The following is a 16,906-nucleotide window of genomic DNA, read 5'->3' as shown; positions in this document are numbered from 1 at the left end:
AGCCTACTTGAACAAACTGGAACATTTAAAATATAACAGAGTGGAAGGTTCACCCCAGAAATCAGGAGTAACATTGCTCACTCCATACAACCACTGGGAAAAAAAAAAATAAAATAAAATAAAAAATAAAAAATAATAATAATAATAATAATAATAATAATAATAAAATAAATCCTAGGGCAGTGGGCAAGATGGAGGGATGACCTGTTATCCATGAGAAGCTAAGATGAGGGGGAGAAAAGGGTGGTGGATGGGAGTGAAATGGGTGGGAGTGGGTACTTACCTTTTGACTTGGCTACCTCCCTTATAAGGATTATAAAAAGCCTTTGGTATATAGATAGATGCCACTTTCATCACTCTTACACTTTTCACTAGCTATGATGGATAATGGATGCACAAAATATTTCACAATTACATACATATACCAAGGCTTTTTCCCCCTTACAAGGGGGGTAGCCAAAAAGGAAAAGGCATAAAATCATTCCCACCCATTCCATCCCTAAATACACTCCACACCCCTCCACCCTCCCTCTTATCTTAGCACCTCCTGGATGACGGGTCATCCCTGCACCTTGTCCACTGCCCTGGGTCACAAGCAGTGTCGCAAGACACAGCACATCCACAGCAAGGCCGCTTCATTAAATCAGCGACCCCCCCTCTCCGTCCCCCCATTGCATAAAAGGAGAAGACGGGGTGAAATCCCTTCGGGCTGCGTCAAATTCTGCTCACACATACTACCTCACCCCCCATCCACCCGCCCATTCCACCTCATGCATCACAACATCATCCATATACAACCATTCTCCATTCACCCCTGTTTTCTGTCCTCTCCTGTCCTTCCTCAACAGACATTCCCCTCTTCCCCAAAGCCCCCTTCACCCCATCCATCCACCTCATCCTAGGACGTCCCCTCATGTTCACTCCCTCCACATCTGCCTTCCATACCTCTTTTACTAGTCTTTCTTCACTCATTCTTTCCATGTGTCCAAACCATCCTAATACTCTTTCATCAATTAAAACAAACTAAACTGATCTCAAGCAAGCATGTCTTACTGATACACAAGCACAAAGAACTAGGATGTTAGGAGTACTAAAACTATGGTGCTGCATGGCAGGAGTAGTAACCAGAATTACTAGCCCGAACTGACACCCAGAACAAAATTTTTTTGATGTTGTGGACAGGAAACTGGATCCAAACAACCACAATTTGAACTTGTGGTCCTTGTCCTTTGTAAATCTCAAAGTTTGTAAGTCAATTATTAGTAAGAAGAGGAGTGTGTGTACTTACAGTATATTAATCTTTCACATAAACCAATGTGGTCCAACCAATTACTCCATGTAGTTTAATCACCTTTATTGAATTAGAATATATGAATACTCCAATATATTTTTTTTCTTTTTTTATCTACATTTCCCCCCATCTGATCAGCCACTACCCATAATACAAGGTGACTATGCATATGAAGAAAATATGCATAATTTTCACTCTTTTCTGCTTAAATAGTGCTAAGATTGTACCTCATCATTTTCCCCAACACATTCTCATTTCAAATAATAAAATTAAAATGAAAATAGACTACCTAATCACAAGAGTACAAGCAAAACTATTACTTACGGCTGCCTGTCCTTTTCCACAAGTTTAAATTTAGGCAAAGGCCTTTTGATTGGTTTCGGCCTTCGACCTGTAATGAAAGTAAAATTATATTAAATACATATATCTATTATAAATAAAGCTACATTGCTTCTGACCTGGACTATGGGTGACTGCAGATGGTCCTTCATCTATGAGGGATGATAAAAACACCACACTTATAAGGGGGAAAAGCCTTCTGGTATATTTATGTCTATCTAGCTATATATCAAAGGCCTCTTTCTCTTTATAAGGGTGGTAACTTGGGAAGCATGCAATGACTTTTCAACCATCTCACACCCATTTGTTTTCCCTTTTTTATCTTAAGTCCCTTGTGGAGCAAATTACATTGTGTGTATATATAAAGCAATACAGGTAAACGTCGACTTACGATGGCCGCGACTTACGATTGTTCGACTTTACGATGACGACGACGACGACGACGATATGATAATTTAACCCCTTCCATACGGTGCCGCACACATAGGCGTCATGAGGAGCAAGTGGATTCGCGACGCTGCCATATCGGCGTCTTGATTATATTTATTGTAGTCGCCCCTGTGTTTTTACGTTCTCTCAAATGTGCCCTAAATCCAATTCTCTGTGGTTTTCAAAATTCGCGGGTGAAAGAGAGAACGATCGATATAAGCGGTGACTATATTTTATGATGCGAGTATTATTACGTCACGTCGTACGGCTGGCATTGGCTGCTGCCCGCGAGATTTAAGTTCCGTACTGAAAATACATATTATAGTGTTTGAATATGGTAAAAAGGATAAAAATAATTAAATAAACTACTGTACATGTTTAATAGGCTATATTCAGTATCTCTGGTGGTTAATATACAGGTAGGCTAGGTACAGTGACCACGGAACAGAGTGGGGATCGACTTACGATGAGATCGTCTTACGATGGCTCTATCGAAACCTAATGCCATCGTAAGTCGACGTTTACCTGTATATATATATATATATATATATATATATATATATATATATATATATATATATATATATATATATATATATATATATATTCAGAGGTGGGCGTTCCGAACAAATGTTCGCGAACCTTTATCCGCGGATTTGTTCGGACCGGCAAAATCCCGGATTTGGGTTCGGAGGTTCAGATTCGGACCGACGTCAAAAAAGATTCGGACTTCCGGGTTCGGAACGTCTTTTTTTCACAAATCTGAACCTCCGTATCCCGGGAAAAATTAAAAAAACGAAGACGACCAAACATTGGTTTTCAACTTTTCCGCGGCATACAGATGTGGTGACGCCTATGTTTCTGTAACAACTAGAGACGCCTTTGACCATTAGCATTGTTTTACTTTATCACTTCTATTCAGTATGGGCATGTAAGTATTTACCTAGTTGTATGCTCGTGGTGTCCCATCTTCATATCTCATTTTATCTAAACTATTTTTAAATTCATGTATTGTTTTTGCACACACCACTTTCTCATCTAACTTGTTCCAACTGTCTATTACTCTGTGAGGAAAGCTGTTCTTTTTCAAATCTCTTCTATAGCTCTCTTTCTTGATTTTCTTTCCGTGCCCTCTTGTATTTCTATCATCCCATTTTATCAGATTCTCTCTATCAATAATTTCTATGCCTTTCATGATTCTGTAAATAGCTAACCAAATCTCCTCTCTCTCTTCTTTGCTCTAGTGTCTGTAGTTCAAGTTTTGCTAGTCTCTTTTCATATGATAATTTTGAGAGTTGGTGCCAATTTTGTAATTGCTCTTTGTATTCTTTCAAGTTTTTTATAATTTTTTTTGTACTTGAGTGACCACATCGTTGCTGCATATTCCAATCTTGGTCTTATCAGAGTGATTAGAATTTTCTTCACCATTTCTTCATCCAGGTATGTAAATGCCACTTTCATTGTTCTTATTAAATTATAAGTTTCTCCAAAAATCTTATTTATATGTTTCTCAGGTGACATATTATTCATAACAATGACTCCCAGGTCCTTCTCATTTTCTACTTCTTTTATTCCTTCTTCTCCCAATTTATATGATCCTGTTATTCTGTTTTTGCTTTTTCCAAATTCCATTATACTACACTTTTTAGTGTTGAACTCCATCTCTCACTTCCTACTCCATTCCCATACTTTATTTAGATCACTCTGTAGTGACTCACAATCTTCTTCCATGTTCACTTTCTTTAATAGTTTTGCATCATCTGCAAAGAAGCTCATATAACTTTCAATTTCTTCATCCATATCATTAATATATATAGCAAACATTATTGGGGCCAGAACTGTTCCTTGTGGAACACCGCTTATTACGTCATCCCATTTTGAGTGTTTGTCTCTTATCACTACTCTCATTTTTCTTTCTTGCAAAAAGTCTTCCATCCATTTAAGCAGTTTGCCCTGTATTCCTCCTTCAGTTTCTAATTTCTTAAGTAACTTCTTATGTGGTACTTTGTCAAAAGCTTTTTTAGGTCTAGAAATGCACAATCAGCCCATCCCTCTCTTTCTTGTATTATATCTATTAGCCTTGAATAGAAACATATTAAATTAGTGACGCATGATTGTCCTTGTCTGAATCCAAATTGCCTTGGATTTAGCACGCTGTTTTTTTCTAAATATTTTACCCATTTACTTTTGATAATTTTCATAAATTTTTGCTATTGTACTTGTTAGAGAGACTGGTCTATAGTTGGTAGGGTCTTCTTTATTTCCTCCTTTATATATAGGTACTATATTTGCTTTTTTCCAATCTTCTGTAACTTTTCCTTCTTTCAAGGAACTATTTATTATGCTATGTATTTTGTCTGCAGTTCATTTCTGCATTCTTTCAAAATCCAGTTTGCTATTTCATCTGGTCCATGCGATTTTCTAACATAAAGATTACTCAAGTGTTTCATTATTTCATTCTTTGTTCTATTTCTTTCATAGGGGGGATTTTCTCCTTCCATTCGATCTCTTCTGGTTGTATATTCTCCCTTGTAAACACTGATTTAAAATGCCTGTTCATAATTTCCGCCATTTCTATTTCCTCTGTGTATTCAACTCCTCCTTGTCTTAATTTCTCTAAATCTTGTTTATTTTTCAGTTTGTTGTTTACAAATTTGTAGAATAGTTTTGGTTGATCTTTACATTTTTCAATGACATCTTTTTTATATTTTCTCTTTTCCTCCCTGCATGCTTGTACATATTCATTTCTATAACAAGTTTATATTTTCAATTTTTCAGGTCTTTTGTATTTCTTCCATTTGGTCCAAGCTTTGTCTCTTTTGTCTTTTAACTCCCTACAACTTTTGTTGTACCAGCACTTTACATATTCTTTTACTTGTTTTTGTCTTGGGACATACTTTTCCACTCCTTTTTTATACATTTTTGTCAAAATATTCCATTTCTCTTCCACTGTTGTATCTTCTTTGTGTATTCTTTCCCAGTTTTCATTTTGAAAGAATTCTCTTATTTTATCAAAATTTGTTTTTTCATACATCAATCTTCCTTTTCTATATTGTTCATTTCTTTTCATGTATTTTTTCTCATTTAGTTCTAGTTCTCAATATGTGGTCACTTTTACTTATTGGTGCCTGGTATTCTATCTTTTCCACTATTTCAGGTTCTGATGTGATTATTAGGTCTAGTCTCGATGGTTCTTCATTTCTATACCTAGTGTTCTCCTGAATCCATTGTGTCATTGTGTGGTCAATAATCATCTTAAGTAGAACATTTCCCCATGAGTCTTCTCCACCCTTTACGGTCATCTCTTCCCAGCAGATTTCTTTGCAATTAAAGTTGCCCATCATAACTATTCTTCCTCCATCTTCCATTATCTTGTTTAATGTTATTCTTGTGTCTTCTAACATACTTTTATGTTCACTCTCTTCCCACGAGGCTGGTTTTGGGGGCACATAGTTTATTACAAACTTTCTGCTCTTCTTATCTCTGTCTTCCACTTCGATCATAATCATCTCTACTCTATTCTTTCCATATGTGACACTCTTCACGTTTATATCCTTCTTAGTCAGGAACATAACTCCACCCCTTGTTTTATCTCTCTGTTTCTAATCCAATAATTATATGCATTGTGTCCTATGCTGTTGGGTAGTAGTGGACCTTTTAATTTTGTCTCTACAATTCCCATTATGTCCGTTTATTTTTCCTTCAGATACTCGTTCAGTTCATTCAGTCCTGTTATTAATCCATCTATATTTGTGTAGGACACTCTTAACTTTCTGTTATTTCCATTGTATTCTCTGTTTTTTGTTTCTCTCTGTTATGGTCCATTTCCTGAATTTCATATTCACTACTCTCTAGTAGAATTCTTCTTTTTCTGACTCGGTTCTGGTCTCGTTTTTTTCTTTAGCTTCTTTCATTTTCATTTTTTCTTCCTCTCTTTCCTCTTTATTCATTTCTCTTTTCATCCATACCTTTTTATATTGTTCACTTGCTGCTAGCTTCCCTGTTTTTGCTAAGATATTATCTGCTGTTGTTTGTGACCTGAATTTAATCTTAATTGGTCTGGTCTTATCTGTACTATATTTTCCGAGCCTAAACATCTCTTCAATTTGTTTCATTATTTCAGGTTCATCTTCCTGAACTAATCCTAGTAAGCTGCTTACTTTTTCTTTTTCCTCACTGATTCTTGAAGTTCTATCTAGGCTATGTTTCTCTTCCATTCCCAATATAATTATACATTTCTTTTTATCTGCTACGTCTCTTACTATATTCTCCTTCTGTCTCATCACTTTGATAACTGAGTCTTCAGTTTGTTCTTTCATTTGCTGTTTAATTATGTCAGTAAATGCAACTTTACTGTTTTCCTGGATTTTTTTTCCAACCCTGTGCTTCTTTTGCTATGGCCTCTTTATTGTCTTTATTATTCCTCTTTAATTCTTCATTCTCCTCTTTTACTTCTTTTAACTGTCTTTTTAATTCTTCTATTTCATTAGTTAAATTTTTGTTTGCCTTCTCTAGTTCTTCCAACTTTTCAACTCTCTGCGCAATGTTGGTTACATTACCGAACCTGTCTTCCCAATGTTCGATCATCTTATCAAGTTTCTCCTCTAGTCTTGTCAATCGGGGGAGGTTGGTATCCCCCCCACCGTCATCAAATCCCTGGAAATTATTATCCTCACCTTCCATTGTGCTGCTCTTATCTATATTTCTAATCTTTACAATTTTGTTAATCCCATCACCAGAATCATCGGTCCTTCGTTTGTTTACAAGACGTCTGGCCTCTTGGACCAAGTCCTCCCCTTCTTCATTTCCTTCCATTTCCCTCAGTAATCCCTCCCCTTCTCCTTTTTCCTCACTTTCCCACGACACCATGAGTTATCCCCTTCCCTGTAAATACAATAGATACTTCCTTTGCATTGAGGTCCACGAAAATTTCACTTTTTCTTCAGAACACTAATCCTCACCATCCATCCAACAAAAGTGTGTGTGTGTGTGTGTCTCAAATGACCACTGCTCGAAATGTGCTCGATATGCAAGGCTGTGTGACTGTGTGTAGTAATGCGAAACAAAGACTTGTAGTACTGCCTGGACTGCCCTTCTTTGAACTTGGAAATATACTCGTGGTGTTTAACTCGTTGCTTTATCTGTACCACACAGACTCGTCATGTTGTGACCGCAGCTGGCTGCCAGCCAATCAGAACGCTTTTTAGTGACGCGCAGCCACCGCGCATGCGCCGGTGACTGCAGCAGCCAATCAGAGCACTTGTTTAGTGTTTACAAATCTGCACAGTCTGCAGACTTTCTTGTCACTGCGTCCCGTAGGTTACGATTTAGTTAAACAGTGCTACAATAGTCAGACACTCTTCAACCATTGCACTGACAACACTCTGGAGAGGACACCCAAGGAGGCTAGACTACTCTACGCACATCACACTCACCGCTGACAATGGATAAGTACGTGACATCCACACCGAGGTCGAGAAACCCAAGCGCTCAGTCTGACACCGAGGTCGAGAAACCCAAGCGCTCAGTCTGACACACCAAGGTCCATGAACCCAGCGGCCTCACTGAGAGTGAATCTGACGCGAGCGATATCCAACAGCAAGGCCGCTTCATTTAATCGGCGACCCCCCCTCTCCGTCCCCCCTTGCATATAAGGAGAGGACGGGGAGAAATCCCTTCGGGCTGCGTCAAAATTTACTCACACATACTACCCCACCCCCCCGCCCATTCCTCCTCATGCAATCACAACATCATCCATATACAACCATTCTCCACTCACCTCTGTCTTCCGTCCTCTCCCTTCCTTCCTCAACAGACATTCCCCTCTTCCCCAAAGCCCCCTTCACCCCATCCATCCACCTCATCCTAGGACGTCCCCTCATGTTCACTCCCTCCACATCTGCCTTCCATACCTCTTTTACTAGTCTTTCTTCACTCATTCTTTCCATGTGTCCAAACCATCCTAATATTCTTTCATCAACCCTATCTCCCAAATCCTTTTTCACCCCTGTTCTCCTCCTCACCTCCTCATTTCTCACTCTATCCAGCCTAGTAACCCCCACCATACTTCTCAGACACCTCATCTCAAACACATTCAAACTCCTTCTCTCTTCTTCTCTTATGTTCCACATTTCTGCCCCATACAGTGCTGTTGGCACAATCACTCCTTCATACAGTCTCCTCTTCGCATCCATTCCCAAATGTCTATTCCTCATTACACTCTTTAATCCACCAAGGCATTTACTCGCTTCTCTCAATCTACATTCTACCTCCACCTTCACTCCACCTTTTCCTGCTACACTTGCACCCAAGTATCTAAAACTATCCACTTCCTCCAGTCGCTCTCCCTTAATGTTCACTTCCAGTCTACTGCCACTTTCACCCCTTGTACATCTCATCACCTTACTTTTACCCACATTTATCTTTAGCTTTCTTCTATCACATACTCTCCCAAACTCTGCCACCAGCTTCCTCAATCCCTCCTCTGACCCTGCCACAAGCGCAGTGTCGTCCGCAAACAACAGCTGGCTCACCTCCCACTTTTCTCCCACTACCGTAGCATTCACCTCTCGCACCACCCCATCCATGTATAAGTTGAACAGCCAGGGCGACATAACGCATCCTTGACGAAGTCCCACCTTTACTTCAAACCACTCACTCTCTCCATTTCTAATCCTGACACAAGCTCTACTACTCTCATAAAAACTCTTGACAGCTCCCAAAAGCTTTCCTCCTATCCCATAAATCTGCATAACCTCCCACAGTGCCTGTCTGTCTACCCTATCATAAGCCTTTTCCAGATCCATAAAAGCCCAAAAAACATCCTTCCCCTTTCCTATAGCTTTCTCACATATCTGTCTTACCACAAAGATCTGATCTACACAACCTCTACCTGTCCTAAATCCACACTGTTCCTCACCAATTACTCCTTCTGTTCCTCTCCTAATCCTCTCAATTAAGATCCTCCCATAAGCCTTCCCTACTACACTTAACAGGCTAATCCCTCTGAAACTACTACATTCACACTTGTCCCCTTTTCCCTTGTAAAGAGGAACTATACAGGCACTTCTCCAGTCCTCCGGTACTCTACCCTCTCTCCAGCAAACATTAAATAACCTCACCAACCAGTCCACCATCACTGAGCCTCCCTTTTTCAAACATTCTGCATGGCATCCATCCAGACCAGGTGCCTTACCTGCTTTCATCATCTTTACAACTGCCTTCACCTCATCCTTCCTTATTTCTCCTCCATTCTCCTCACTCATTACTCTCATTTTCTTAGCATTTCCCACTGCAGCTATCTTTCCCTCCCTATCCTCCTTCACATTTAGCAACTCCCTAAAATATTCTGCCCACCTTCCTCTTACTGCCTTCTCTTCCATTATCATCTGTCCATCTGTACCTTTTACCTTTTCTTCCCTACTTGATTCGCTTCCTCTTCCTCTCTTAATTTCTTTCCAAAACATCTTTTTATTACTTTCAAAATTTTCTGTCATACTCCTACCCCATTTCACATCTGCTCTCCTCTTTGCCTCCTTTACCTTTTGCTTTACTTCTCTTTTCTTTTCTTTGTACGTCTCATATGACTCCCCCATCCTCTTTTGTAACCAATCTGTGAATGCTCGCTTCTTCTCTTCTATAACCTTCTTTGTTTCCTCATCCCACCATTCACTACCCTTTCTTCTATTTCCCCCTGTCCTTCTTGTTCCACACACCATCCTTGCACACTTTAAGACTCCCTCCTTGAACCATCCCCATTCCTCCTCCACACCCATCTCTGCTCCATCCTTTACTCCCTCCCACTCCTCCTTCAGCTTCTTTTCGTACTCCTTCTCCTTCTCCTTTTCAATCAAGGAGTTCACTCTAAGAACCTCCCTACCTTTTGTCCCTTTCCTCTTTCTCCATCTATCCTCCACTCTCAGCTTACCTTCCACCAAAAAATGATCTGATATTCCCCCACCCTCTCCCCTTAGCACATGTACATCCTTAACTCTTCCTATCATAATCCTATTTACCACTACATAATCCATTAGCGCTCTATCTACCACCCTTCCCTCCACCACCCTCTCCCATGTGTACTTATGCTTGACTTTCTTCCGAAACACTGTATTTGCTATCATCAACTCTCTTTCTAGACACATTTCCACCATCAACTCTCCACTACGATTCTTTCCTGGAACTCCACACTTCCCAACCACTCCATCGATTGGACCATTTCCCACCCTAGCATTAAGGTCTCCCAGTACTATTACATTGACATTTCTTCCTAAACCCTCTATGCACTCATTTAAATCTATCCAAAAGGCCTCCCTTCTTCCACGCTCTTCTCACTGCCAGGCCCATATGCACTAACAAAGACCCACATCTCCTTTCCCAGTTTCACCTTCATCCACATTATCCTTGAGGAAACCTCCTTCCACTCCACTACCTGTTTACCTATCTCCTCACTTACTAGAATAGCCACCCCTTCCCTCCCTCGCCCTCTCTTCACTCCTGATAACCTCCCACTTACACTCCCAAACTTACACTCACCCTTCCCTTTCAACTTAGTCTCACTCAAAGCCAACACATCCATCTTTCTTCTCACAAACATACTACCTATCTCTTCCCTTTTACTCTCATCTGTACCACATCCACGCACATTAAAAGACCCAAACCTTAGGGTGCTGGCCCAAGGCCCTCCAGCACCCCTTATGCCTTCACTTTTCTTTTTAGGTTATATGCCCCGTGGGGCTACAGGGAGAAGGATGCCTAGTCCCTCTCCCCGTCCCTTTCTTCTTGCCTCTTACGATCCAAGTGGGATACTTGGTGGCAGTATTCTTTTCCCCCACCATAGGGAATTCCCCCATCACAGAAAGAGAATACTCAGAGAAATGGTACAGGACAGCAACAAGAGGTTGGGGGACAGCATAATGGAGGGACAGTCGTAGTATAAAAGTGTCATCATTTCTCTATGAACAGAATTTCTTCTATCATAGACAAAATGATGTGTGGCTCTGGTCCGTAGGGGCGCCCCATATAGACCCTAAAGTATCGACTGCATGCTACTTTGCCACAATAACAAGCAGCCAATACCCCAGACGGGGTATAACAAAAATTCAACTTCAAATACTCACACATCTTTTTTATGTTTCAGTGGATTATCCGCGACATGCTGCCCACCATAACAACAGAGTCAGAGGCGCTCAGGGCCTTTCTCAACTACCTGAACCCTCAGTTCAAGCTGCCGTCCAGGAAAAAGCTTGGCGACGACATCAAGCATATGAGCGCCAGGGCCAAAAATGAGCTCACCCAGATCATGTCCAAGCAGGACTACCTGGCCACCACTGCCGACAGCTGGTCGAGCCACAACCGGGCCTTCATAGGCTCCACAGTCTCGTGGTTGGACAAGGCCACCCTGGAGAGGACGACTGCAGTCTTGGGCATGAAGGAGGTGAAGGAGAGCCAGACAGCCGAGTACTTGGCGAGGTCCTTGAGCAAGCTGCATGAGGACTTCAGCATCAGCAGCAAGATTCTCTGCACAACCACAGACAATGGCACAAACTATGCAAGTGCATTTGTCAACTTTGCACAAGAGGACGTTGTCATACAACCTGGCAAGGACAAGCCTGACGAAGAGCTGGCTGATGAGCCTCAGGTCATATCTATGGAGGAGGCCCTGGACCAGGCTGACGAAGCCGAGGTTAGCCTGCCTAAACACCAGAGGTGTGGTGCACACACTCTGAACCTCCTGGCGTCTGAGGATGTTTCCGGAGTATAATAATTTTTTTTTTTTTAATTTGATAAATTAATAATTTATAAATATTAAATAATTTATTGTTCTTTTGGTAAAAACTAAAAAGATGTAAATTATTATTATTTTTTAATTTGTGAATTGTAATAAAATATTAAATAATAAATATTCTTTTTTCAGGTCCCACAATGGAACCATGGTGGCAGGAATATCTTCAGAAGGTCGGCTGCTGCCGAACTGTCGCAGCCGAGATAAAGGATGCTATCGGCAAAAAACTTAAAGTCCCTGGCGCGACGAGGTGGAACTCCAGCTATGACAGCTATAAGATGCTTTCTGGCCTGCTACAGGACCTGGACACCTGTAAAAAGATCAATGATCTCTGTACCAGCAAGCGCCCCAACCCGATCTCCGCCTTTGTTGACGAGGACAACGAGGTCATCGCCGAGTATGTCAAAGTTATGGCCCCAGTTGCCAATGCTTTGGACAAAATGCAGTCAGACCAGCATGCCTACATGGGGAACTTCCTTCCCAACTTGATGGTGCTCCAGAGGGACTTGAACCTGCTTAGGGACGACAACAGCATCAAGCATGCCAAGCCCCTTGTCACCTACCTCCTGGGGACACAGGAGCACCATGGCAGAGACAAAAAAGGCTTCACTGAAAGGTAGATATTTTTAATATTTTAAAATAATATAATAATAATAATAATATAATATAATTATATAAATAATAAAATAATATAATATTTTATAGTAATTGAAAAAAAAAAAAAAATCAATAATCATTAATCAATAATCAAATTAACTCGTATCTTAATCTTTTCAGGTTTCAACACATGTTTGAGGACCAGGAGAAGCTCCTTGCAACTGCCTTCCACCCCAGGTTCCGTCTAAAGATGGTCAAGTACATATGCAGGACAAATCCTGACTTGTACAACCTGGTGAGGGACAAGATGGTGTCGGACCTTGTGGCCCAAATCAGGTCCAAGGAGGGGGATCCTCCGCCTCCAGCCAGCCACACCAGCGAGCACGACGAGTTTGCCTTCCTTCTTGAGGACGAGGAGGAGCCTGTGGTGGTGGCCAACCTGGAGGAGGAGGTCGGCAAGGAAGTAGACACTTGGGGCGCCATTCTCGGCACAAGCATCATGAAGATCTCCCCGGGCAAACTTCCTCAAGGAGCACAGGCAGCACTGGGTGAACTGTTTCATCAAGTATAACACTCCCCTGCCCTCGTCTGCCTCAGCTGAACGACTCTTCAGCTTTGGCTCGGACATTTTGAGGCCAAAGCGAGCCTCTCTGACCAATCTGAACTTTGAGAACCTGACCTTCATGAAGGGAAACTTGAAGTTGGTTAAGAGGGAGAGAGAGGGCCGACAAGTTAGAGTGAATCTGTGAAGAGTGAAGAGTGAAAACTGAAGTGTTGTGAATTTTTGTTTTAAATGTTTTTACTGTTTTGTTTTGTGAACTTTTGTTTTTACTTTTTACTGTCTTATATTAATAATTTGTTTTTCTAGTAATAATTTGTTTAATAAATAATGTAGATATCTTAAAAAACACTTTTTTTAATCGGAAAGCTTTAAATTTATATTCAGAGATTCGGAATGAGTAAAATTTAGGTTTGGAAATGTTCGGAAGGTATTGGAATTAAGGTTCGCTTTGCTATTTTCTAAAGATTCGGAGGTTCGCGGACAAATGTTCGGAATAAATCGTCACACTGAAATTTTGAAAATCGGGTTCGCTATTCAGAGGTTCGGAACCCAAAACCGGTGAAGATTATGGTTCGGATTCGGAACCCAAAACCAGTGAAGATTCGGGTTCGGATTCGGAACCCAAAAAAAGGTTCGCGCGCCCACCTCTGTATATACACTCACTATCCGAGTTACGACTTGTGCGACTTACGTCCACCCGTACTTACGACCACATTCAGCAGATGCCTACATGCACATATTTTGAGTTTACTGGTTTACTGTACGTTTGCACGTGGCATCCAGCATCCCGTACGACAGTTACGGCAGCACAGCACAGCATCTCACCAAGGTTGCGCTGTCTGCCATAATTATGGTATTTCTACCATAATTTAATTTGTGTCTACCATCTACCATACGATGTCTACCATATACCATAATTTTACTGGAATTTATATTATACCGTATTTCGATTCCCAGTTCCCACCGATAATCAGGGCAGGTGGGAATGGTCAGAAAGGGCAGTTTTGCCAGATCGGTGATACACGCTTCCCCGAAAGCCAAGACAGAGAGTCGGTTTACAGTAGTCCTGCATTCGTACTTTTCATTCTGGTTCGAGTTCTCTATTGGTCAAAAGTCGAAAGCTGTAGTGTACGAACATGGATACAAATAGTTTTAACCCAAGTCTATGATATTCCTGGAGTTCTGAAGTATAATATCTTATATTCAATAAGACAATATATCTTACTGTACTACTCCATGCATAAAATATTTATTTGATGAAATAACGTTGTGCTATGATTATCGTTCTTTTCTTACGAAGAGAGACCGAACGTTTTCGCATGGGAGGCGACGATTGAGCCCAGTGCATAGAAGCGAATCTTGTACTTGTTTTCATGTACATTTGAGGGAATTATTTTAAATGTTATTAAGCCTTTATTACTTCAACCTCTTTTTATTAATTATACCTCGACCAGCGGATACCAACGGATCCCCCATGGTGCCTCGCCAGACCTACTGCCTGATCTTTCCCTCGACCGTACGCACGAAGTATAGATGACGTGCAACCAAAACGTGGATTTTAATTTTTTTTTTTACATGCATATTTTATATTTTTTATATTTTGTATCTGTGTTAATTTGTATTTTCAGTCTCTAATAAGAATCCTGTGTTATTTTCTTTCTTTACCCTATCCTATTAATTTATTATTTAGTATAACAATCAAAGAGTATTGGATATTTTGTATACACTGAGAATGTTCTACAATGAGGCCACAAATGAAACATTTGAGCTGGATTTACGCTCTACATCATATGTCCTTGAGTATACACCTCGAATGTATACGGTCCGAGTTACGACCGTTTCGACTTACGACCGGTTGGTCAGAACCTATCTAGGTCGTAACTCGGATAGTGAGTGTATTATATATATATATATATATATATATATATATATATATATATACATGTATATATATATATATATGTACAACACTGATTGGGTCCTAGTGACTAGAGATACGTTTTTATCAACCACAATGCACTTTAATTCTAAGCCATCAACATTGGAAGAACCGTGGAGGCACATGCAGAAATTGAAACGTGGTACGCCCGAGGACTCGTACTACTGGCTGCGAGCATGTTACCAGTGCCGTATTGACTTAGACCGATACACCATCAAGAGAGATGGTGTATTGGTCTAAGTCAATATGGCACTGGTAACATCCTTGCAGCCGTTCGAGTCCTCAGGCAAACCATGTTTCAATTTCTGCATGTGCCTCCATGGTTCTTCTGATGTTGAAGGAAATAGAGAAACCTGACATTATGAGAATTGTGGAGACAAAACTGAAAGGCCCTCTATCAACAAGTATGGTGGGACAAGGTCTATACAACCACTGGGCCAAAAATAGAACAGAGAAACAGGGAGGTGTCATGATATTGACCAAAAAGGGTTTAAATGTGACAAAGACAAATGAAGGCAAATATAATGTGGAATTATGATTAAAGTTGTAAATAAAAATAAGAAAAGTAGAAAATTTGTAGCAGTATATGTGCCACCAAAAATACAGGCTTGGTCTGATAGTGATCATTCTAAATTACTGGAAGACACAATGAATATGCTAAATGAGTTACTGCAAGAGGGTGGTAACATAGTAATTATGGGTGATTTTAATGTAAAGGATATAATCTGGGAAGAAATGATAGAAAAAGGGGGAGAAGAACTTTGGAGCAACATTCTGCTGGATATGACCATTGAATATACCTTAACACAATAGGTTAAGAAAAATACTAAATATAGAAACAAAGAAGAACCATCGAAACTAGACTTAGTATTAACTTCTGAACTGGATATTGTGAACAAAATATCATATAAAACACCAATTGGAAAGAGTGACCATATACTAATAGAGTTTAAATTAAAAGAACAAAACAATGTAAGAAGGAATGAAAAACATAGAGAAGGAAGGTTAATGTACAACAAAATGGATTTTGTAAAACTTAGTTTTTCCAAAACACAAACTGGGATAAATTCTCCAAAGAGGAAACAAAGATGGAAGACAAATGGAACATATTCAAAGAAAAGTACAAGGAAGGAATTGATAAATATGTACCAAAGAAGAAGCAAAAAGAGATTTATATAAAGTGTTGGTATAACAAAAGGTGCAGTGAGGGTAAAGACAGAAGAGACAAAGCCTGGAAAACATGGAAAAAATACAAAAAAACATCCAAATGGCAAACATATATAAAACTTAGGAATGAATATGAGAACATACACAGGAAAGAAAAGAGAAACTATGAAAAAGATATTATAGACAAATGTAAGGATCAACCTAAACTCTTTTACAGATATGTAATTGACAAATTAAAAGACAAACACGAAATTGTAAAACTGCAAGGAGATGACGAATATATAGATGACACAGAAATGGCTGAAGTTATGATAAGACATTTCAGGTCTGTTTTTCCAATTGAGAGCTCACAAATTTGGGAAGATAGACAATAAGAAAGATCCCCTAAAATGAAAGAAATAAAGGTAACATAGAAAGATATAAAAGACCAAATAAAAACCTAGATGTTAGGAAATTGCATGGACCAGATGGAATTCCAAATTAGATACTGAAAGAGTGTATAGACAAACTGACTGACAAATTATACAAGATAATAGACTTTTCACTCAAAGAAGGAAAGGTACCGCAAAATTGGAAAGATGCAGACATAGTACCAATATATAAAGGAGGAAACAAAGAAGATCCTACAAACTTGAGACCAGTATCCCTTACAAGCACAGTAGCAAAAATATGCAAAAAGGTTATCAGAAACAAATGGATCAAACACTTGGAAGAGAATAAAATATTAAACCTTAAAAAATTTGGCTTTAGAAGTGGAAGATCGTGTACCACTAACTTAATATGCTTTTACTCGAGATTAAT

The 16,906-nt window shown here is 39.8% G+C and overlaps 2 protein-coding genes across 11 annotated transcripts in view; one reads left to right on the top strand and one right to left on the bottom strand.

The window, feature by feature from the left end:
- Positions 1-16,906, bottom strand: part of lic (dual specificity mitogen-activated protein kinase kinase lic) — a 109,779-nt gene that overhangs the window by 38,093 nt on the left and 54,780 nt on the right. For all 10 annotated transcript variants that reach the window (XM_076209336.1, XM_076209335.1, XM_076209342.1 and 7 more), the window contains one exon: positions 1,616-1,682. In XM_076209336.1, the coding sequence (XP_076065451.1) occupies positions 1,616-1,682 (67 nt within the window). The remainder of the gene's footprint in view (positions 1-1,615; positions 1,683-16,906) is intronic.
- On the top strand, positions 11,839-13,353 carry LOC143039188 (uncharacterized). The gene is made up of 2 exons (XM_076209045.1): positions 11,839-12,456; positions 12,618-13,353. The coding sequence occupies exons 1-2, from the start codon at positions 11,981-11,983 to the stop codon at positions 13,006-13,008; spliced, it is 867 nt and encodes a 288-aa protein (XP_076065160.1). The 5' UTR covers positions 11,839-11,980; the 3' UTR covers positions 13,009-13,353.

Source organism: Oratosquilla oratoria, chromosome 26, assembly GCF_046742065.1.
Source record: "Oratosquilla oratoria isolate Oo_2021 chromosome 26, ASM4674206v1, whole genome shotgun sequence".
NCBI lineage: Eukaryota > Metazoa > Arthropoda > Malacostraca > Stomatopoda > Squillidae > Oratosquilla > Oratosquilla oratoria.
This window is presented reverse-complemented; position numbering and strand designations above follow the sequence as displayed.

What these genes read in the sequence shown, in the direction of transcription:
- LOC143039188 (XM_076209045.1), top strand. Translation starts at nt 11,981, where the DNA reads ATGGAACCATGGTGGCAGGAATATCTTCAGAAGGTCGGCTGCTGCCGA. An exon ending in AAAAAAGGCTTCACTGAAAG is followed by an intron (nt 12,457 to 12,617) that starts GTAGATATTTTT and finishes TAATCTTTTCAG; the next exon opens with GTTTCAACACATGTTTGAGG.